At 44.5% G+C, this 22,859-nt stretch overlaps 1 protein-coding gene across 1 annotated transcript; it reads right to left on the bottom strand.

Moving 5' to 3' along the window:
* Positions 1 to 6,983: 6,983 nt before the first annotated feature.
* On the bottom strand, positions 6,984 to 21,066 carry LOC135818849 (fibulin-1-like). Its single transcript, XM_065332063.1, has 12 exons — positions 21,005 to 21,066; positions 20,660 to 20,759; positions 18,403 to 18,551; positions 15,654 to 15,795; positions 14,103 to 14,198; positions 13,732 to 13,827; positions 12,163 to 12,302; positions 11,227 to 11,368; positions 10,310 to 10,396; positions 8,865 to 9,038; positions 7,643 to 7,986; positions 6,984 to 7,190 (listed from the first exon to the last, which is right to left on the bottom strand). The coding sequence occupies exons 2-12, from the start codon at positions 20,751 to 20,753 to the stop codon at positions 7,161 to 7,163; spliced, it is 1,494 nt and encodes a 497-aa protein (XP_065188135.1). The 5' UTR covers positions 20,754 to 20,759; positions 21,005 to 21,066; the 3' UTR covers positions 6,984 to 7,160.
* Between the last annotated feature and the right edge of the window lie 1,793 nt (positions 21,067 to 22,859).

Below are 22,859 nucleotides of genomic sequence, written 5' to 3'. Positions count from 1 at the left end.
AATGTGCTGTACATGTATCGTATTTTCTCTGTTGTTGTTTCAGTTGCCGTCATGTTCTTAAAGAAAGGTTCAGTGACTCATTTGTTTCATACAGGACTAGTCAATGGTTCGGTCTAGCTTAGAATCTTTCGCTGTAGACGAAATCTATTCAAATCTCTATTGGAGAAACAATTGTACTCACTGGTTATAAAATAGGGTTATTAAAGGGGAAGTCTACCCTAAAAATTAAATTTTCACCAGTTGTAGGCTGCGGGGTGCTGAGTCGAATGGTCTTGGTCCGAGGAAGCTGAGACGATGTGTTCTTCTGTCGATACATCGATGACGATCAGTTTTAGGCGACTCAGCGCAACATGGAATACAAACTCCAACAAATAAACTTACTTGCAACAAAGAATTGCATCCGGAACAGTCCAGTCGACCGAGGAGAACAACAACAGCGACTCGCGTTGCACTGCAATTCGGATTTTTTGCCGCGGAATTCAAATCGCGATTATCTCGACTTTTTCAAAAAAAGCTGTGGTCATGTTTTAGCGCGCTCGGGCTCATATGTAGGGTAGAACGGTTGCGTTCCCGTTCCTGGTTTTCACATTGGACGCTGTCTGTCGGCGTCATTACCGTGCCGTCGGTTCCCATCAATCCTTAAGTCGCGTCCCTTTGCGCCCCGTCGAATGTGAGCTAAGCTTTCGTGTTGGTCACGCTCTGTATGTAGGAAATACAATGCAAATGGATTATACCATTCGTACTCTGTGTATACCGAGTCCCCCAATTGTCCCTCGTCCTAAAGCACTCTTGACAATATTCGCCATATACCCCTCATGCTCATGGAATAATCCATACCTAATATATACTCAGTATCATCTGCTGTTTATTTCCTTTTTTTTCTTTTTTTTAGTGTTTATTTAAACTCGGATATCCATTGCATGTTAACGTTTCAATCAAGCATCGTCATCAAAACTTTGCACAGAAGATTATTTGTCAGCGGTGTTGGTCATCCTCTGGGATCCTCTTTCTGTTAGTACTGAAGCTCAATTCCCAATACAGGAACTGCTTTCCACGATGCGCAACATGCAACACATGCGATGAGCTGCAACCGCGACATACGACTCATAATCTGTTTTGTTTCTGTGACACCTAAGCCCGATTCATATTTCATGTCGCGTACGGGAAATGCGTCGCGTCGCGAAAAAGTTTATCTGAACTCAACTATTTCCCGTACGCGAGATGAAGTAGGAATCGGGCTCAAAGCCCGATTCACAATACAACTTTCTGCGACGCCACACGCGATTTGCGACAGTTGCGACAAGAAACTGCCTGTCGCGAGCTGCCGCAAGCTGTCGCAAGCTGTCGCAATGCACCTGTCGCAGAAGTTGAAGAACGTTAAGGCCGATTCACAATACAACTTTCTGCGACGCGACATGCGACTTGCGACACATGCGACGAGCTGCGACAGCGACACACGGTTCACAATATTCTTCATGTTTGCGACATCCTCATGCACAAGTAGTACTATGCACGTGCACTGCACGTGCACCCAGGGTCGAAACTGTACTCCATTTGTGTATGTCGCGTGTCGCATGTCGCAAAAGTTGAACTTTCTTTAACTTGTGCGACAGGTGCATTGCGACAGCTTGCGACAGCTTGCGACAGCTCGCGACAGGCAGTTTCTTGTCGCAACTGTCGCAAATCGCGTGTCGCGTCGCAGAAAGTTGTATAGTCAATCGGGCTTTAAGCGGGATTCACAGAAGCTTTTTTGCGATGCGACACGCGATGCGACGCGATCTGCGATGGATGCGTGCGATGCGAACTCGCGAAATACCATTCACAGAAGAAGTCAGCGATGCGACAAAGTTTTGCTGATTCGGGTACGTCACCATGATATTCGCGCGGTTTGACACAACTTGTAAAAATTTATAGGCAACTCTTGCACCTTTGTACAACTTTGCTGTAGAAAAGGTCAAAATCGTACACCAAATCGCTTGTCGTATCGCATCGCATCGCAAAAGTTGAGCCAAGCTCAACTTCTGCGATGGCCCAGTTGCGGCAGTTGCGTGGGCCGCGACATGGCTGCGATTTGGGGTTTTCCCGGTTTCGCGCCTGTCGCATCGCGTGTCGCATCACAAAAAAGCTTCTGTGAATCCCGCTTAAGTTCAACTTTTGCGACATGCGACACGCGACATACACAAATGGAGTACATGTTTCGACCCTGGGTGCATGTGCAGTGCACGTGCATAGTACTACTTGTGCATGAGGATGTCGCAAACATGAAGAATATTGTGAACCGTGTGTCGCTGTCGCAGCTCGTCGCAAAACCTAAGGCTGCATTCACACACGGTACAAAAATTCTCGTTTACATGACCGTACAAGCCACTTGCAACGCCTGTGCATTCACACAGTCAAATGCAGTGCATGCCAAACACGTAAAGTGACCCGCGTGACCCCTGCATGGCGAAGAGCGGGAATTATTTCGATTTCTGCATGAGCTGAGCGCACCGGTACAGTGCTAGTGCGGCACTTGGCTCAACATTTCAAAAATACTATTTTCTTGGTCCGCTAGTACGTAAAGTAGTATGATCTCGGTGGAATGCCTCCACAACTGGTGTATTCCTCTGAGTGTGCTGGAGTTGTAAACGATCGCGGCCGTGTATATCATTTCCTGATCACCTCCGGATAGCTGCTTTGCGCACAGGTTCAGCTCATCTACAATCCTCTTCTCGGCAACAGCTCTTTTCATCATAGTTCCACTTTGCTGGTATTTTCTCCATGGACTATAGTTCTATCAGTCGTAGCTCCACCTCGGCAGAAAAGACAACTCGAGGCATGGTACGGACTCACCAAAAAAACTAACAAAAACTCTGCGCACTCAACACACCAAACCACTCGTTTCGACTTGCCTGAAAACTAAAAGTCGAAATCCGCTTTCAAAGCCGCCTTCAAAGCCGCTCCGGGATGGCTTTGAACGTTCATGTGATTTTTCACTTTTCGCGCATGTTTCCATGCCCACTTCAAAGAACATGATGCTTGTATGCGGTTTTGTACCGTGTGTGAATGGGGCATGGAAACATGCGCGAAAAGTGAAAAATCACATCAACGTTCAAAGCCATCCCGGAGCGGCTTTGAAGGCGGCTTTGAAAGCGGATTTCGGCTTTTAGTTTTCAGGCAAGTCGAAACAAGTGGTTTGGTGTGTCCAGTGCGCAGAGTTTTTGTTAGTTTTTGGAGAGTCCGGTAGTACCATGCCTCGAGTTGTCTTTTCTGCCGAGGCGGAGCTACGGCTGATAGAACTATGGGGAAAATACAAGCGAGAAAAGTGAAACTATGATGAAAAGAGCTGTTGCCGAGAAGAGGATTGCAGATGAGCTGAATCTGTGCGCAAAGCAGCTACCCGGAGTGATCAGGAAATGATATACACGCCTACCCACGGCCGCTATCGTTCACAACTCCAGCACACCCAGAGGAATACACCAGTTGTGGGGGCGTTCCACCGAGATCATACTAGCGGACCAAGAAATAGTATTTTTGAAATGTTTAGCCGTACCGGTGCGCTCAGCTCATGCAGAAATCAAAATATTTTAATTCCGCTATCGTTCACAACTCCAGCACACTCAGAGGAATACACCAGTTGTGGAGGCGTCCCACCAAGATCATACTAGCGGACCAAGAAATAGTATTTTTGAAATGTTTAGCCGTACCGGTACCGGTACGGTGCGCTCAGCTCATGCAGAAATCAAAATTCCGGCTCTTCGCTATGGGAGTATGGGTCACGTGGGTCACTTTTTACGTGTTTGGCATGCACTGCATTTGACTGTGTGAATGCACAGGCGTTGCAAGTGGCTTGTACCGTCATGTAAACGCGAATTTTTGTACCGTGTGTGAATGCAGCCTAAAAGGCAACATTTTCCATGCCTGCATTCAGACTACACATTTTACATGCAATATACAGGCAACCTTTGACCCTACGAAATTGCGCAAGGGGCCTGGGATGTGTGAAAGCAGCGGACAGTCGTACCCGGGTACAAAGTTCGTACAACAGCCTGGTGAAAGTACGATAAATGCAGGAAAGTTGCCTTGTACAAGGGTTGGCACCCTGCCTGAAAGGATTGGGCAGCTTTTTAGGCTTCCCGCCAGATTCTTGTTGTTGTCTTGGAAACTTCTATGTAAATGTCACTTATACTATAGGCTGTTTTGTACCTAGTCTAAAGAGGGTCTAGCCCTAAGTGCAGTTCGTAGTGCCATCACGTGCACCCAGCCTAGTGAACTGCATCCACTCCATTCGTGTACAACGCGCTTGGCAAAAATTTGCCCATTCATCAAAGCCTATTCTGAGTATTCACAATACAACTTTAGGCCGATTCACAATACAACTTTCTGCGACGCGACTCGCGACACATGCGACGAGCTGCGACAGCGACACACGGTTCACAATATTCTTCATGTTTGCGACACATCCTCATGCACAAGTAGTACTATGCACGTGCACTGCACGTGCACCCAGGGTCAAAACTGTACCGTTTGTGTATGTCGCGTGTTGCATGTCGCAAAAGTTGAACTTTCTTCAACTTCTGCGACAGCTGCCTTGCGACAGCTTGCGACAGCTGGCAGCAGGTGGTTTCTTGTCGCAACTGTCGCAACGTCGCAGAAAGTTGTATTGTGAAACGCCCTTCACAATACAACTTCTTGCGACGCGACATGCGACACATGCGACGAGCTGCGACTGCAACACACGGTTCACAATATTCTTCATGTTTTGGATATCCTCATGCAGGTAGCAACAAGAGTGCATATTATACCCCATTATATGTACTCTTCGTGGCAAGAGTCCATTTTGTAAGCAACTGCATGCCTGGATTGCATTGGTCAGTGCATGCACACCATGCAGTGGTTGGATGTACAGGGTCCTGCATGTGTACCATACGCCTGTAGGGAGTAGTTCGAGTTTCTGCTGATCGCTGTGCTCTCCCTCCCCGTGCAGTTCAGTAATCCTCACGTACTATCAAAGATGTATACATGTACATCGTGTTCTCTCCCCTCCCCCCCCCCCCCACCCAGTTTACTCGAAAATTATTAGTATCATTTTATTGGGTAGTAATCCCGTTTGAATGTGTGAAGTACAAGAAAAACCAACCAACCAACCAAACAGAGATACATTGTACATGTACAGAAATGGGTTGCAAAGATGGTAACAATGAATTAATGCTAGAAATAGTGATATTTCTTCCTAGCAAAAAGAGAAACAGCGCTAGAGGGAAGTCAAAGGGCGCCACAGTAGGAAATATGAGCAACATTGTCAAGAACATACTCTAGGTCAAATGTTGCCAATGGTGGAAAGGCAATATCAGCAGCAGCCTGGTCTGAGATGACCTATGTGACCGCGTATTGTGGTTGCGTACAGCGGAAAATTACAGGGACGAATTTCTCTTGTCAAGCATCTGCTGTGCAGCCGATCCTGGTATTTCCCCAAAAATTGGAAAATGTTTTTGGACTCGCGTGGAGCGCCAAGGGTTAATTTATAAGAAGAAAAGAGGACCAAGGAGTTACAAGTTAAGTTATAATATCCCCTAACATCGCCAGTTACTTTACAATCACCTCATGCGATAACATTGTACGACACTGACCAACGATACTGACGTTCTAGAGCTAAGTGGCAATCAGCTATAGCACATCTCGGATACGCACTTCAACAGCCTTCCAACTTGGAAGATTTTAAGTTATAGAAATAACATAAACAGGGGAAAGTGAACGCAACCAAGACAAGCACCAGCTGAAAGTCTCAGCTGTGAAGGACATTGGTGGATGTACATGTATGGCGAGGACGATACCGGTCGGTATTACAAGACTATGACAAAACGGTCAAACCACGATTCGAGAACGCAGCCGAGATGTGCTAGAGCTGATTGGCAGTTAGGTGTAGACCGTCAGTACCGTTGGTCAGTGCCGTGCAATGTTATCGCATGAGCTGACTGTAAAGTAATTTATGGTGTCAGTGGATATTATAGCGTAACTTGTAACTCTTTGGTCCTCTTTTCTTCTTATAAAATGTTTTTGGTTTTGAGTTAACATATACGTGATGCGTGCTGAAAGGGTTAAGACTTCTCACTCAGATTAAGAGGACATGAAGCCAAGAGTGCGCAGTTTCTGACCTTACTGCATGGATATCTATCATGAACTGATTTCACGATTGCATAATAATAATAATAATTGGTGCATACAACACCGCTGGCTGTGGCATAGTGGCAAGAAGTAGAGAATTTCAAATTCGGTCACATGATGGGTACTAAAGTCAAAGTTCACCTGAAAGGCCAATACTTGCACCACTTGAAAAACGAGAAAAGTACTTTTAATGTCCTTATAGATGTATGCAAGATTTAGAGGAACGCAAACAGGGCTGGTTCCCGGCGAAACGTGGAATATCGGCCATTCCTTCAAAACCCACTCCTTCCGGCGAGTCGACTCAGGAATTGGTTGACGGTTGTCGAATTCCGCAGTACATTTCAAAGTTAACTACTATTTTGTTATGGATAAAAAGAAAGGACAAAACGAGTTATTTTTTTATGCTTCAGGTGCACCATAGCATCGATTTCCGCCAAATTCAGCGCGAAATTTGCAGAACGTAAAGTGCATACCTAGTGCGTACACTACAGAGTTTTAGTTATCACGAGGGAGGCCTGCTTGAATTCTGCTGGAACGAACTTCTTTATATCTCTATGCCGCGCCGTTGGCTTCATCAATTACTATCCTGTCACTGATCGTTCACTACACAATTCCTCGCATTCCGCGACGTATAAAATTAATGTTCAATAGTGTTGCGCGAAGACCGAAACATGAATGTCGCACAAAGATTTAAAATATTTATCTACCTTCAACAGGGTGTGTAAGTGGGAGACTTCAAAACATACTTTGCTCAGTGAAATGTTGCTATGGCAAATTTGCTAGTTTTGGAGATATCGCGGTGACAGGATTTTCGGCCTGTCAGATCTATATCGGCCTATCATATGACCAGACTGCTGCACAGTGCACACACAGAACTATCATGCCATCATCTATAAAACAAATATCAAAGCCATCCAGCAGCGGCTTTGTACCGGTCCACCCCGGAAAGCCGCCCACTGCGATCTCGCCGCTTCTACCAATGCAACGAGCAGAGCGCATCCATAAGTTGCCTTGACTCAATCCAAGTAATGATGTCTGTTAGTTACCTGAGGGAACAAACAAGAATGTGGCAGCGACATTGAACATAAGAAGAAACTATTAAGGTATTATAGGCTGGGATGGATTGCCCAGGATTGAAATAAAAGCATCAAAAGCTCATAATGGTCCCGCGGTTTTTAGTTGTCTTCGTCTTGATACCTTGGCTTTTCCTTTTCAGGGGAGTAATACAAGACATAGGAAGAGATCTACTGGACAATGAACAATTTAGAGGTAACACTATTCGAGAGCCAACCGCCAAGTTCAGCTGGAACCTCTTTGTAATTTTTCGAAATGCAGTGTCTGTATGCAGAAGGGCTTCAAAGAGCAACTGAGGAAGGCGATAGGGGACACATTCGATCCATGTTCTTCTTCCACATGAACACTGTCTTTTCAGGCTTAGAGAATTTTCCTATAAAACGCAGTTAGTGCGAATGTGATCTAAGTTATTTTCCACGCTTACCGTCTGTTGGCAGAATGGCATGCAGACTTTGTGTGTTGCTCCAGGAAAGAACTCGTCCTTCTGATCACTGGATAAAGTAGTTGCAGTGAATGCACCATCATCATCTATGCTCAGGACATGGCCAGCGTTCGTACCATGCAAGAATATACTGCGAAAGCCCTTGTCTGGTTCGTTTGCCAAAGACTGGGTCAGGATTTGCTGCAGGCAAGGAATGTCCATGGACGCTGGCAATCGACTGTCAAAACCGATTGTACATCGTTCGAAATGAGTGTGGTAAGTTTGATTCATATCTGGTTCTCGGTGAATGAAGTACTTGGAACCGTCCGGTCCTGGGCAAGTGCTCACTGAAAATGTAAACAGATACGGAAACAACAAGGCAACACGGTTACGGCTTGTGCACAACAAATTAGGTAAAAAATCAACATTAAATACTCTTGTGATATTCAATGTATGGTGAATATTCAGGAGGTTAGTGCGAGTGTGGCCCTAACTCTCTCTCTCTCTTTCACTCTCTCTTTCTCTCTCTCTCTTCTCTCTATCTATCTCTCTATCTATCTCTCTCTATCTCTCTCTGTGTCTATCTCTCTCTCTCTCTCTATCTCTCACTATCTCTCTGTGTCTCTCTCTATCTCTTTCTATCTCTCTCTATCTCTCAATCTCTTTATCTATCTATCTATCTATCTATCTCTGTCTCTATCTCCATCTCTCCATCTAAATATATATCTATCTATCTAACTATCTCTCTGTCTCTCTGTCTCTCTCTATCTATCTATCTCCCTCTCTCGCTTCATCTATTTTCGTCTCGTCTTACTCTTTTTATATAAAATGTGTCAGATACCCTGTTGGTTATATGCTTTTCAACAAAGGTTAAAGGATATTCAAATCAAAGTTCACCGCGGGGCGGGGGGCAATCCTCAAGACAGTGTACGTTTTTGGCAATGCAAGTATTTCTATTTTAAAAGCTATCGAATCAATGGATATAGTGTTATTTTCAGATTAAAATACTTCAGAGACATTCGGCATGTAAAGCCATGTAACGACCACTGGCAGTTAGATCTCTTGGTAATGCAAACAGCAATAGGGACACGAGATGGAAGTTGCCGATCGTTATCTCCGGCCAGCGTTCCTATTTCCTCCTCTTTCTCCCTCCACACTTACTTTCATTTGCAATTGATATTTTCATGCAGTTTTTTTCCAAAAACAAGACAGTACAAATACTTACGTTGTTGACACAGCGGAAGACCTTCTGGAGTCTTGAACTCCTGCCATTCATTCGAGACACATCTGGCTTGTCCAATGGCCATGTAACCACTATCGCAAAGAGGATAGCCCGCCTCAAGATGTGCAACCTTGCGCATTACGCCATTAGGAATAGTCGTTTCAAGGCACTCGGCCGCTGCAAAAAAGATAAAATGGAGGACAGATTTTAACTTATCTCGAAGAGCAAAGAATCATGCCGTCCAAATGACATGAATTCAGGAACCTCCCTGAATGAAAGTTGAAGAAAATGTTTCGTTCATCTATTTCAACCTAATTTTCGTGAAGCTCACGACATAAAGCAACAAGCGGTTTATAGAGCAATTCGGGCGCTCGGCACAGCAGCCCTTGGTCCATAATTGAGGTAGAAAACAGGCATATATTGATTAACAAGCATATTACCTTGATCAGGGGCGTAGCGTAGCCCTTTTCAACCTGCTTTAGAAGGTCATGTGACGTCATAATTATAGTGTACAGAAGTCCCTATTTTCATTTTTGCAGCCAAGGATACTGGCTCATCCAGCTCCTTTTATTTTGAATTTTTCTGTAAACGGCATTCTCAGAAACGAGTCTCATTCAGTAGACTACATGTACATTATACATCATTCTCCTTTGATCTTAAACTACAGTACATGTACCATCGGTTGGTTCTTCCAAAGGTTTTGCAGGAGGTTACGACATTTAGACTTGCAGACAAACGTGCTTCTTTCCCTCGAATTGCAGGGAGCAGCAAGTTGGACCAAAACCAGCGCAGTGTAGTCATTTCACACCAGGGCGCAGTAAAACACCAGTATTTGCTACCCACTGCTTCACGTTCACACTCGCTAATAAGACAAATTCACGGTTCACGTCAGATTCGGCTAGAGGCTAAGTTTTCCGCATCCATAGGAACGCGACCACCCTTCAAGGATCTAGGCAAGCGTCACATGTATCTGCTTCTGAAAAACTCTGGCTGAATCTAGCGCAGTTAAAGCACGCTGACTATGGCGGTTTCAAAAAAGAGAAACGGGGCCGGTTTCAAAAGGCCTCATCGAAATTCCTTTTTCCAGTACCTCCAAGCTAAGATGATGAGATCTAACAACGTAGCAACAACTAACATTACATGTACAGTTCTGGCAATTGAAATCAGACCCCCCGAGCGTTATCGCTAACATCGCAACGACTCAACACGCAATTGCAAAACTACGAAATAGAGACCGCTAGAATGTGAACGCACGGCCCAGGGGGTCGGATTTCAGTTGCCATCGATGTAGCTGTCCCCAGCGTTAGTTTGTGTGCAATTACTGTAAACGTGCATCGTTTTAACAAGCGGCAGGTTGTAGAAAGTCGTGAGTACCATCAGGATCCATTGCAATTGACATTTCCGCGGAGAACTCAACCAAATAATTATAGGAGCAATGCAACACTTACCTTCGCAGGAGTAAGTGCCTTTCTGGTTTTGACACCGAGTTCCATTTGGACACAGGTTAGCGCCTCCATTTGTACATTCATCAAAATCTAACAAACCAATCAGAAGCGTACAGACAAACGTGATTCGGTATGCTATCAAACTGCTAGATTTTCTAGTTAGGTTTTTTTCTAGCTTTGAACATGGGTTTGGATAGGTTGGCTGGTTACCTGCTCCAGGGCACTCACACTATCCCGTGTAAGTGCAAACACAACCCACCAGCTAAACAAAGAATGTTCGTACAATAAATAACAACAGATCTTATCATGTCCGGGGCAGTGTGTAAGAACATTCCGGAGCGCTTCAAGATTCACGCGTGGGCGAGCAGCGAATGCCACCTACATGTGCTAGAGGCTGTTCACATTGCCAAGTTATAGCCACAGCTTTGTACAAAGAAGGAATATGTTAAGGAAAGAGTGCTATGTGGACTTCCCGCCTTCATGTTATAGCTCTTCTACTTCAGTGTTTGGCATAACTCACACCATCATGTGTACTGATTCGAAAAGTAAAGGTACGAAAGGCCTCTTCAGGTTTACAACCGGATTCGTCTTTCTCCTTCCTTTCTGTTTTTTACCGGCTCGTTCGGACTCTCCACCTTCTCCGTGAAAATAAAATAAAAACATAATTATTGTGCTAATAAATTGTTACATAAATTACCAGGTCTAACCGAGTAGGCCGTCTTATAGTTCAACTCAAAGCAGCCGCGAAACCATAAAAAGTAGTCCTTGCATGTAAAGGCTGAGCAATGGTGTAAGAAGAGCGTTTCACATAAGTCTCAACGATATTTAAACAACAACGTCAGTTTTGTCCTGCTATAATTTGCAACGATAGTATTTTCACAGAAGTAGGTCATGTTTCTAAACCAAGTTCAGGGGCTTACCTTTGGCACAAATGAAGGGTTTCGGTTGGTCAGTTAGCTCAGCCGTGCTATTGTGGGTAGAAATGTTAAGAACATCTTTATCCCGATAGTTGTCCAGCCAAATATTTGTTATACCTGCATCTAGCATAGATTGCAGTGCGCCCTGGCAGTCAAATGATGAGAACAGTGCAGTCATAGTTTATCAGAGCGCATATTCACAATTTCAGTCGTTTTTCTCCGGCAAAATACAAGCCATTCATTTCTTACAATCGACGTTGAGATACCAACGCACTGTCTCAACTAAATGTTTCGCTCAGGTGACATTCTCCATAATTTGCATATTTTTGTATGAAGAAATGAGGACCAAGGAACTACAAGTTCCACTAAAATGTCCACTAAAACCGCCAGTTACTTAAAACAATCAGCTCATACGAGAGCATTGCACGACACTGACCGACGATACTGACGTTTTACTTGTACACCTAACTGACAATCAGATCTAGTACATCTTCGATTCACACTCCAACAGCCTTCCAACTTGGAAGATTTTCCTTGGTCCTCATTTCTTCTTATGAATTAGTCTTTGGCTCTCCACGCGAAATTAATTACGGTAGTTATTTTTAAACATTTCCTTTCTTGTATTCCCTATTGTCATGTATTTTCAAAATGATGATCATCAGAATAGAACGTTCTTTGAAACCTCAAGAAAAACGTTTTATTTTATTTTTATATTACCTCAGTACTAGTCTGTACTCCAGTTATAGTTTAGTGTTGGCTACTATCCGTCAAGTGTGCGGCCGTGCCCATTGAAATTCCGCAATCAGCATATCCATGCTAGTGAGTGGCGTTATAAACAGTCATCACACGTGAGAGCGCTTTAGGAGTGCATGCAACTGCGGCTGGTTGCATCAAGTACATACACGCGAGAACGCTAGTTTTTACGCTTTATATTCTTACGTTGTAGCACTCGGACTTTCTCAACCGGTTGTGATCTTTCATCTTCAGTCTCCGTAAGTCCTGCCCATGACAGACAGCCCGAGTCTCTCGGTAAGTCAGTTTGTTTGTATGGATACTTATGTTATATCCGCCGCATAAACCTGTGGCGAAAAACACAACACGAACATACGGCATTCTTCACGTTACGCAGAGTGCATCACCATGAGTATAGAACTGCCCACCAAGTCTATAGGAACCCTAAGCCACTATACACGTTATCCTTGGAAGCCTACTAAAGCGACAATTCAGTCTACATTTGGAACCCTAAGCCACCAGCTCTTGCCTCCCTCTCAAGCCCCCCGACCAGCCCATGTTCGACCCACTCGTCTCTCTCTCGTCCGTCTCGACATGCATAACGACCAGCTTGAGACAGGGTTACCTGTCAACAGCCGGGAAAGTTGCCATAGACTCTATGGCCTTCCACGCCTGTGATGTCCCTGTATGGAATGCCCTACCACCCGCCGTCCTCAACCAGCCACCTGACTGGAAAAGGCTGCAAAGTTTCAAAGTGTCTGTCTTCCGGCACCTCCGTGCTCAGCAATGGCACTGGGCCACTGACACTCTGCAATATGTATGCACATGTGCCTACACACTGCTGCATATTGCCATACGCCTTGTGCCCTGCTTATCCTTTTCTCTGGATCTGATTGTGCACCCCTTACGCATTATATAATTATACTATATTTAGTTCTCTCCCCCTCTCTTGCTAACCAACCCTACCCCGCTCTCTCTCTCTCTCTCTATCTCTCTCTCTCTCTCTCTCTCTCTCTCTCTATCTCTATCTCTCTCTCTATCTCTCTCTCTCTCTCTCTCTCTCTCTCTCTCTCTTTCTCTCTCTCTCTCTCTCTCTCTCTCTCTCTCTCTATTTCTCTCTCTATTTCTCTCTCTTTCTCTCTCTCTTTCTCTCTCTCTATCTTTCTCTCTCTCTCTCTCTCTCTCTCTCTCTTTCTTTCTCTCTGCTATTGGCGCGCCTGGTTGTGATGAGGCCGAGACCCAAGGTCGGCAGAGCATCCCAGACCACGCCACCACTCCCCTTATTCATGGCTCGCACATGACGGGTTTACGTGGCTCTAGTAAAAATAAATAAATAAATAAAATAAAATAAAAACATCTACAGTCAGTTACAGGGCCCCGAGACGCCATGGCTAACTGCACTCTAGTTAGAGAACCCTTAACCAGCAAGTAACACACGGAGTACACCAGCACCGGACACCAATGGCTGTGGAGATGAAACGTGAAGTAGGTTCACGAATTTTAACGAACATCAGACAGCGACATTCACCATCTACCAAATATTTTGCGTGTGGGACTAGATATGAAGTGATTGTGGTGAAGTAAATACGTATGTGCGAGGCACAAAACTCCTCAGACCCAATAAAATCCGGCAGATTTCCATCTCTGTGCTTCATCCATTCGTGTTTATTCCACAACAGCACCAGACATGTCAGGCACATTGCTGCGCCTTCCGAAGCCCCGGTTATAATTATAATATTAAGCATATGCGCAAACAAAGAAAGCAAGTACGCCTACCTTCGCATTGATAACCGCCGTTGGTATTTTTACACGTATATCCACTGGGACAGAGGTCTACGCCGGTATTTTCTGCCTCTTCGCATTCGTTTCTCTCTAGAATACAAATAGTGCAAAATATGCATACCTTTAGGTTGGCGATGTTCATTAGAAAACACATTATCGCCATCAGATCTCAAGTTTTGGATGCGAACATTGAAAACGGTTTCATGCCAGATGGGCATCCGCTTTTTAGTTTGAATCTCTGTAATTATAGGAACAGAAAGCCTTCAATAAGCCAAACTTCAATGTGAAAAATAGCTATCCCAAGTCTAATCAGCACAGTTTCCCACGATAATATCAGCTATGACATAGCGAGGAGGTACACCTACCTTCACATGTGTAACTTCCTTTGGTATTCTCACACGTGTATCCATTTGGGCACAGGTCTACTTGCCTAATATCCGCATCTTTGCATTCATTAAAATCTAAGAAACCAATACAAATAGAACGTTACTCGGATACTGAGCCAATAAATATAATTATAATGGAAGAAATCACATGGAAACGAGTTATGAAACAACTATCCACGACTGAAACAAGATAATGGGCAGTCAGAAAGTGTGATAACAGGACACATCACTGACATGTTACTAGACATTCCACGCCCTGAGACCTAGCTCTAACACACCCCCAGTGCGCAAACCAATAGCCTTCCACCTTGGAGGGTTCAGGCTTTTATCTTAATGAAAACATGGAACAGGCATATCCTTCGTAAGGCTGGTAACCTGTATTCCAAATAAGATTGTTGTATCAACGTCAAATTTCGTCGGCTTGAACGTGAGAAGCCTCGGATTTGTTTGCGCAAACTGGAGATTCCGCTGCGCAATCCAAACCTGACAAAACTTTCCCCCAGTTTCAACCGGCCCTAGAACCACAAGCAGCTCTCTTAATGCTGTTATAGGATTATCCTAAATCCGGACGACTGACGGTGTTGTGTCTATTTCAAATAGTGAAAATGAATCGTGATAATGACTGCTTGTGAATTCTGGGAATTTTCAGATTGCCCACACGGATTCACTGTACTCGTCATGTTTTGCGCGAAATCCACAGTTTGCGCCACAGATGGCACCCAAACACGGATTTTCTGTGGTCTTCATTTTTTTCAACGCAACCCACCGATTGCGCCCCAAATTGAGTCGGTGTGCTCTTCACTGTGGTTTTCAACGAAAAACACAAATTGCGCCCCACACCGATTCGCTTGCACTTCATGTTTTGCAACAAAATTCAAAGATTGCGCCTACAGATTGCGCCCCACATTTATTCCACGTCCTCTTCAGGTTTTCACCAATATCCACAAATTGCATGACCCACACACGTCAATTTTGCACCACGCGCACTTGGGTGTGTTCCTAGATGTCTCACAGTAGCTCAGGGACACGGATTCATCGTGCCACACTTACTTTTGTGTCACTCCAGATTGCGCGCACAATCTGCAGATCGCCCAGGCAATTCGGAATCTTCACATTCAAATTTTCAAGATGCCCGTTTGCCTTAGCAATCTCCAAGAATTCCATAACACTGAGAAGAAAGACACCCTTCAGTTGATCGAGAGGCTGAAGTGTGTCCTTCTTCTCAGTTATATTATGCAAACTCTCTATCCAATTGCTTGTAAAGCAAGGTACTGGTCATGTGGAAGCATAATCTGCCATAATGTATAAGTATATTTGGTGGCCCTGGGAAGTGGATTTCAAACGTAACAAAGAACTTGAAAGAAGTAAACAGATTTCCCCCTTCATCATCCCCGGCTAACTTCTGAGACACAATCTCACATTTTGGTTCCAAATCACAGGTAAAATAGACCGGGGGCCCCGATGTGATTTGCAACAAACTTTAGCCTTGATGGGGCTTTTGTGTTCAGAAAGCAAATGGGGAACTCTTACCTTTTGCACAGATGAACGGTTTAGGCTCATCAGTGGGCTCAACCGTGCTGTTGTAGGTGGAAATGCGGAGAGCACTCTTGCTACGTAAGTTGTCCAGCCAAATAACGTCTATGCCTCCAGATTGGAAAGGTTCTAGTACACTCTGTGAATCAAAAAAGACGAAGAAATTATGAATAGCTACGAAAGTTTTCTACAGAGTTAAAGATGGTCTGAAGGAGGGGGGGGGGGGGATCGCACACTTCAGCTTCTTCCATATCTTTAAAATGTCACGAGAATTCCTTAAGTGTAATACATATCAGCCTTCTCTTCATAGTAATATACTTGGTCCGTTTCATCGCAATTGTCGCTTATCTCCCACGCACCTTTTGACAGGTAAAACCCAGTCCGATCTCGATATCTAACTCACATTCGTTTGGGAGGTTGTGATGGCAAGATCAGAGGAGACCAGAAAGAAAAAAACCCATCGCGACTAGCGCCAGTGGCATCGCGATTCATACAATTTTGATGGAAAAGTGGGAAACTTTTCGCTGCAGTGAATGCACTGCAGTGAATGTACTGCAGTGAATGCACTGCAGTGAATGCACACATTCACTGCAGCGAAAAGCTAAGCGCAGCTCAAAGACCGGAACTGTAGCAGGGGAAATCGACATCCTGACCTGGAGAGCGTGACAGTCACGGCCAGGCCAGCCAGCTCAGTTGTTTGAACTGCAATGTTTGAACTGCAATGACCTGGTATTCTTTGCAAGCCTGCAAACTGATGGCGAGATGGTGGCAAAGAAGACATTGTCCGACCTGGCAGCGGCAGTACAAGAGTCGTGGTCAGCGTATCCAGCAGAGCGTATGACAGCTGTCTGGAGAGGGATGTGTGCCTGATTCAAAAACATTGTTGAACAGTGAACACACAGTACTGTAGTGACAGACGGGTCACGCTGCCCACGTTCCTCCAAGTGCCAAAGTGACAACCGCGACTGTTCCTTTCCAGTCGCTGCTATACGCCAAGCGGAGAAAGCAAGAGAAACGGTACTCTACGCTAGCAGCTATACACACCAGTGAATGTGAGCTCAAGTGGCATCAGCTCGAGTGATACAGAGCCAGAGTCGGATAAACTAAAGCCTGAGTGCAAGAAGGCGCTCCGTCGCTGTTTTCTTTTGTACATTTTTGTAACCTTGCTTCCTTTCTTCGACTTGCTTCATCAGATTCCATCGCTGAATTTATTTCTTGTGGCGGACAGGAATCCTGTATCATGCTTCTTCACTATGCGTATTGGAAATTTCAGAGAGCGGTAAAAAAACTCCTGTTCTTAGTTGCGATAGATAAGCGACAATTGCGATGAAACGGACCAAGTATATAGCTAGGCTAACCAAGTGAAACACAAATTCACACGTACACGTCGGTTTAGACAAGTCGTCAACAACGCGTTACCTATGTCTACTGCAACCTTACGTCATCCTCTGTGTGGATGGGCGGAAATTAATTTCTTTCGGCTATCAATACGTTCCTATACTCTTGCTTGTACTTCACCGTAACAGAAAGGCTTTAAAAATAAACTCGATAAATGTTTTCAAAATGTTGTGGTTTAAGAGTCTTAAGTGTGCACTCTTTCCTAGTGGTATGGTTCTTCAAGGCGCAATCAGGCTCTCACCTTTTCATACGTGGTCTTTCTTCTCTCCCTCTCCTCAATGGTGAATGATGTGTGCCTTGATCCCGAAATTATTGGTCGGGGAGCGCACTTCACCTCACAGTAGCCCTTGGCGGATAATGCTCGAAAAGGTGGCAGATTCTGCTCGAAAAGCAGTGAAATTGCCAGAACCATACAAACCTTATGGCGGGCAATTCCTCGGATTCTGCTCCATTGCTTTATCCACATACCAAACATGCACGAAACTTACCCGAAAAAGTACCGAATTCTGCCAATTTTTCTGCCGGCATTATCCGCCAAGGCCTACCTCACAGCTTTATTGCACGGACACGCCCTTTGTAGTCCCCCATGTTCTCTTGCTGTTGTTTCAAATTTTTATTCTCACGTCGAGTTGTTGTTGTTGTTGTTGTTGTTTCAAATCTCTATTCTCTTTTTTTTTTGTTCGCTTCCATTCTTGGCGATATGTGTGATCCCGTTAAGGTATAACTTTGTGTATTATTGCCTCATTGGCGTTCATTATTGCGCCATCCCGTATTTCAAGCGTCAGTATAAAATAGGTGATTTTTCCAGTCATTTTACAATTCAACTTTCTCTGATGAGTTTGCAATGACGGAAACATCTGTCAAAAGGAATACCATTTCGATACTAAGGAACCAGTTTTTGCTTATGTGGAAAGTATAATTATGTTGTCGGCCAAAGAGCGCAACAGTGGTGTCAAATCAGCATTGTCAACGTCTGAAAGCTGTTGCTTTCTGTCCAATTATGTATTACCAAGAGTACATAACCCCCAGAGTGTGCAACGCCTGATCCAGCTCTGCATAGGGTCTTGATCGAATGTAATCGGATCTTCTGGGGTCATGCGTGCATGCGTGCATGCGTGCACTCCACACGAGCGCAAGGCCGGTCTAGAGGCAGGGGATCGTTGCTTTTGATCCGCGACTCCCCGGATTCCCCTCAGATCTGTACGGCATTATGACGCAAAGATCCAATTACGCTCGACAAGGACCCTATGCAGAGCTGGATCAAGCGTTGCACACTCTGGGGGTTATGTACTCTTGGTATTACTCCCCACTAATCATCTTAAACCTAGAATCGTTCGACAATACTTACGCTGTAACATGTTGACCTTCGCAAACGATTGTGATCTTTGATCCTGAGGAGCGTTAACTGCTGCCGAGAGCAGACTGATCGAGCAGATTTGTAATCCGTCGGATCCAAATGGCTACTGATGTTGAATCCGTTGCAGTGTAATTCAGAAGCTGGTTCAAGAAAACGAAGCAAAAACGGTAATTTCTGATTTGCGCAAAAGTACGTTCATTGGACGCACTGCGGTTTTTGGCGAACAGAAATATCAACTCAGATGGAGAGCCAATGTTTAATTTATACAAAAGAGGAAGACCAAGGAACTACAAGTTACGCTTTACTGTCCACTAACACCACCAGTTACTAAACAATCAGCTCATGTGATAACATTGCACGTTGATAACATTGATTGTTTAGTAACTGGTGGTGTTAGTGGACAGTATAGCGTAACTTGTAGTTCCTTGGCCTTTCTCTTTTGTATACTTGTAGAAACATCAACTACAGAACAATTTTCGAACTCGGATGTTGATCCAATAATAAATGTAGAAAGGAATAGGACATATGGATACGAGTTAAGAGTAACTGTCCAAAACTGCAACTAGATACTATATACAGTCAGAACGTGCAACAACTAGGCACACAACTGACAATGTACTGAGACATTCGACGACCTGACACCTAGCTTTAACATATCTCCATTGCACTTTTTGACTGTATACAGTAGAGGGATTCTTAGTCACTTCTACAAAACAAAAAATTAGCGAAGTTTCGCGACAGGCCTTGCGAAAATGTGTATATGAATTTTCGCACCAACTTTGAGTTCTGCACATTTTCCTAGTTTGCACGGGCCAATTGCACGTACACCATGACCCAATCTCACGAAACCTCCCATGAACGTTCATTTCGCGTTCCCTGCAAATTTCGCGTCCAAAGTTGCGAACGTTCGTGCGAAGTTTCTCACTTCATGACGTGGAGTGAAATTTTGTGCCCATTTTCCTTTTGCAGAACTTCTCTGCTATCTAGTTACAGTGGTGGGAAGTTACTTTTAACTCGTATCCACATGTCCTGTCATTTCTACTTAGAGTAATTTTTGCTACATGATATCAAACTCTATAAGAGCGAAACAAACCAACTTGTACTCGAGGAATTATTTCCGAATAAAATGTTTCGGAATGACGCAAAGGGCAGATCGCCTGTACAGGGATTCACCACTTGGAAAGACGTGTACTTAGTATGCGGTGTGTGTATTGATTAAAGGAAGTGCAACGTCTATTTGGTGGACAGGACGAAGGGACGGGAATTATGTACATGGTGTGGGAAGACTGGAGAACCAAGCGCAATGAACCAAGTGATTTTAAGCAGCAACAACATTAGCATTAAAGGCTGGCCCTGATATTGTGAGGCTGTAGACCGGAACTTCCGGCTAAAATATATTCACAACTCCGATGGTAATCCAAGGAAAACAGTTGTAACATTTTTTTTTTTTTTTTTTTTTTTTTTACTACATGTATGTTCACATTCCCAGCTCGAAAATAATAAGAAAGACAATGATACTGAGACTAGGACGAACGTGACAACTATTGAGCAGGGGCTGCAGCGAGACGCAGCAGTGATGGTGGGGCATTGATGGCCCTGCCGACCTGAGGTCTCGGCATCACGGCCAAAAACACGCACCAAAAACAAAAGATAGAGCTGTACGAGTCAGCAAAATGAAAAGAAAGGAAGGCCTTAAGGGTTAACACCAGCGAGTGTGCGGGAGAAACTGTGAGACTATTAACAAATTACAAGGGCTGTTAACATGTTACTGAGAGGAGCATCATCATGGCTGATCATGGTGAGTCGGTTGTCTGAGCCAGTTGTTGTGCATAGATAGGGATAGAGGAGAACGACGAGAGCATCATCATAGCGAGTCGACTGCCCAGAGCCAGTTTGTGCTTCGCAGATGGCGATAAACATTAGTTTTGAATGCTTGTATTCCCTTGCTGTGGGGAGGCTGGGACAGAAGAGCGGCGGGGAGGGAGTTCCAGTCACTAATACTGCAGTGTGGGAACGAGCGCTTTAATGCCAGCGGGACAGATGCAAGCAGCTGGTGTTGGAGCTGGTGATCATGGCCAATGACGCTAACATGCTCGCTGCGAGTTCTGGGGCTGGATGAGGGGAAATGGCGCGGTGGCAACATGGAAATTGTGGGCACAAGTTTAGTATCTGGTTTAGTTGGTGGACTCGATCGCATAACGTGTACCCACAATTTCCATGTTACAAAAATTCATTCACTTAATCTCACCTTTAATTTCCTGTAGTAACACCAGTGCGCTTACAGCCAGCAACCCGAACACTTGTAGAAGTGGCAGTTGCATACTATAGGTAGCACGCGACATGTTTGCCTGCAAGGGACAAATGCCAAAATACGAACAATATCATAACACTGTACGTTATATAATTTTACATCGCTAGTATCCAAAACTGCTTCACTTCTACGAACACTAATCTTTCAGCTTACACAAGCATACTCGACGAAAAGGAAGATAAGATCCATGGCATAAACACATGTATAGGATGTAATGCACTGGAAATGTGCATTAGTTTTAGAGTACTAGACGCGGGCTAACACAGGCTACAGAACTCTTACCTTCTATCGATCAGGAAGTTTGTCTCCTTGAATGACTGGAAATGAAATTCCGCTACACAAAGAAAGCGACTGAAGCATTCTTGACTAACATGCATGGTTTTATCCTGCAGCATGGCCATGCTAATAAGCCAAAAATGGATGTTTTTCTGAATGGTGTTCGACACGGATCTGCACTTCTTGTATTTGGCATATCATGTTAGGGCAGAGGCAGGGACCCCCTAATTCGGCTCTCACAAACCTCAGAGGAATACTAGTATTCCCCTTCTCACCGAAAATAGGTAGGGCTTTGCCAAATACGGGCCAGACTTTGCTTTTCCGCCATGCCTTGTCACTTGACCGTCTGCGGTCGAGGCGAAATCGACTTCAGCGAACCGCAGGTGGCAGTGCGCCGCAGCGCCGGCTTCTGAAGTGTAGGCGAATAGACACGTTGTACCTATCGGCAACCCATGCTGTGACAATATTCTAAATATGGTGTTCATAATGGACACCACCCCCCCCCCCCACCCCCCCCCCCCCCACCCCCACACACACACCCTTCAGGTCTTGCTCTGCCGTTAAAGGTCTTCTGTTGGTTCCACATCAACTACAGCGCAACGCAGTTGGTAGTGCGCCGCAAAAGGACGGCTGGTGAGAAAACGCAGCAGCATGATTGTAATTTGTAATTTTTATTGTTTAAGGATTCCCCAAAGGCTTTCGTCTATCGAGGGGGTTTCCAAACTTTTCATAATACCAAATCTGTAAAAAAAGTGATGAGCAATAGGTGAGCAAAGAAAGAGAAAAAGACATAGTCTTAAAAGTAGCATGATGATACAGTTTTTCTGGCATTGCCGGTAGCATTATCCCGCAAAATAACTTCCATTATCCGCCCAGGCCTAACGCGAACAAGCAGAATACTAATAATAAACCTGAATCAACAACCTTGAAGTTTGGCGATCATGTTGTCAAGCAAACTACACGTATTCAGATAAAGGCGTACCTGGATTCGGTCTTAAGTACGTATCACGTGACGTTATCAGCTCAAATCAAAAATGAAGTCTAATGAAGTCTAATGAATAACAAAGCTTTTAAAATCGGCCACGACACCTAGCTCCAACAGATCTCCATAGTGCGAAAGAAAACACAACCAAATTGGAATGCTCACGAGAGGCCAAAGAGGGGAAGGTTGATGGAACAGGAATGAACATTATAGCAACTTTTCGAGTCTACTGATACTGCATACACATTACAGGATGATGAGGAGACGAGATCATATGGTCTTTCGATAAAGGTGAACGTTCGCGGCTCGAAAGTTGTAAATCTGGACTTCGGACATGTGTTAGCGCCAGGTGTAATGTTATTGAAAGTGATCAGTGACACATGGTAACGCCAGGTCATGACTGCTTGCACGTGTTAGCTCCCGGCTAAACGCAGTCCCATAACACTCGTGTATTTCACATGTATCTGTGTCTTTTTTCCCTATTTGTTTCACTTTCTGACAGTATATTGTCCGGCTGCATCTTTGGAAATAATTATGCTCAAAGGTCGTATTCATAATGTCCCATCTTCTTCCTACAAGGAGTCATAATAAGAATCTAAAGAGCAGTACATTTCTTTGGTGAGAATTCAACGGCTTCATTCTGTGCACTCATATCAGAGCTGTCGGTCATTCTGTAGGATGAATTGGAGGCACGTTTTCGTGTCGCAATCTGTAACGTGGCAAACCAGATGTTAAAAATACTCCGTGGCAGAAGTGCTTTATACGGGTGTACCGGTACCTCTGTTCACAAAAATAGGGTGTGGAATGAATTCACATCACGCAGTGAGCCCTGTACTACTTAGGGAGAATTCCCGCTAGAGTAAGACTTGAGAAACTATA

Source organism: Sycon ciliatum, chromosome 6 (assembly GCF_964019385.1).
Source record: "Sycon ciliatum chromosome 6, ocSycCili1.1, whole genome shotgun sequence".
Classification (NCBI taxonomy): Eukaryota; Metazoa; Porifera; class Calcarea; order Leucosolenida; family Sycettidae; genus Sycon; species Sycon ciliatum.
This window is presented reverse-complemented; position numbering and strand designations above follow the sequence as displayed.

What these genes read in the sequence shown, in the direction of transcription:
- LOC135818849 (XM_065332063.1), bottom strand. Translation starts at nt 20,753, where the DNA reads ATGTCGCGTGCTACCTATAGTATGCAACTGCCACTTCTACAAGTGTTC. An exon ending in GTTACTACAGGAAATTAAAG is followed by an intron (nt 18,552 to 20,659) that starts GTGAGATTAAGT and finishes TTCTTGAACCAG; the next exon opens with CTTCTGAATTACACTGCAAC. An exon ending in GAAGGTCAACATGTTACAGC is followed by an intron (nt 15,796 to 18,402) that starts GTAAGTATTGTC and finishes TTTGATTCACAG; the next exon opens with AGTGTACTAGAACCTTTCCA.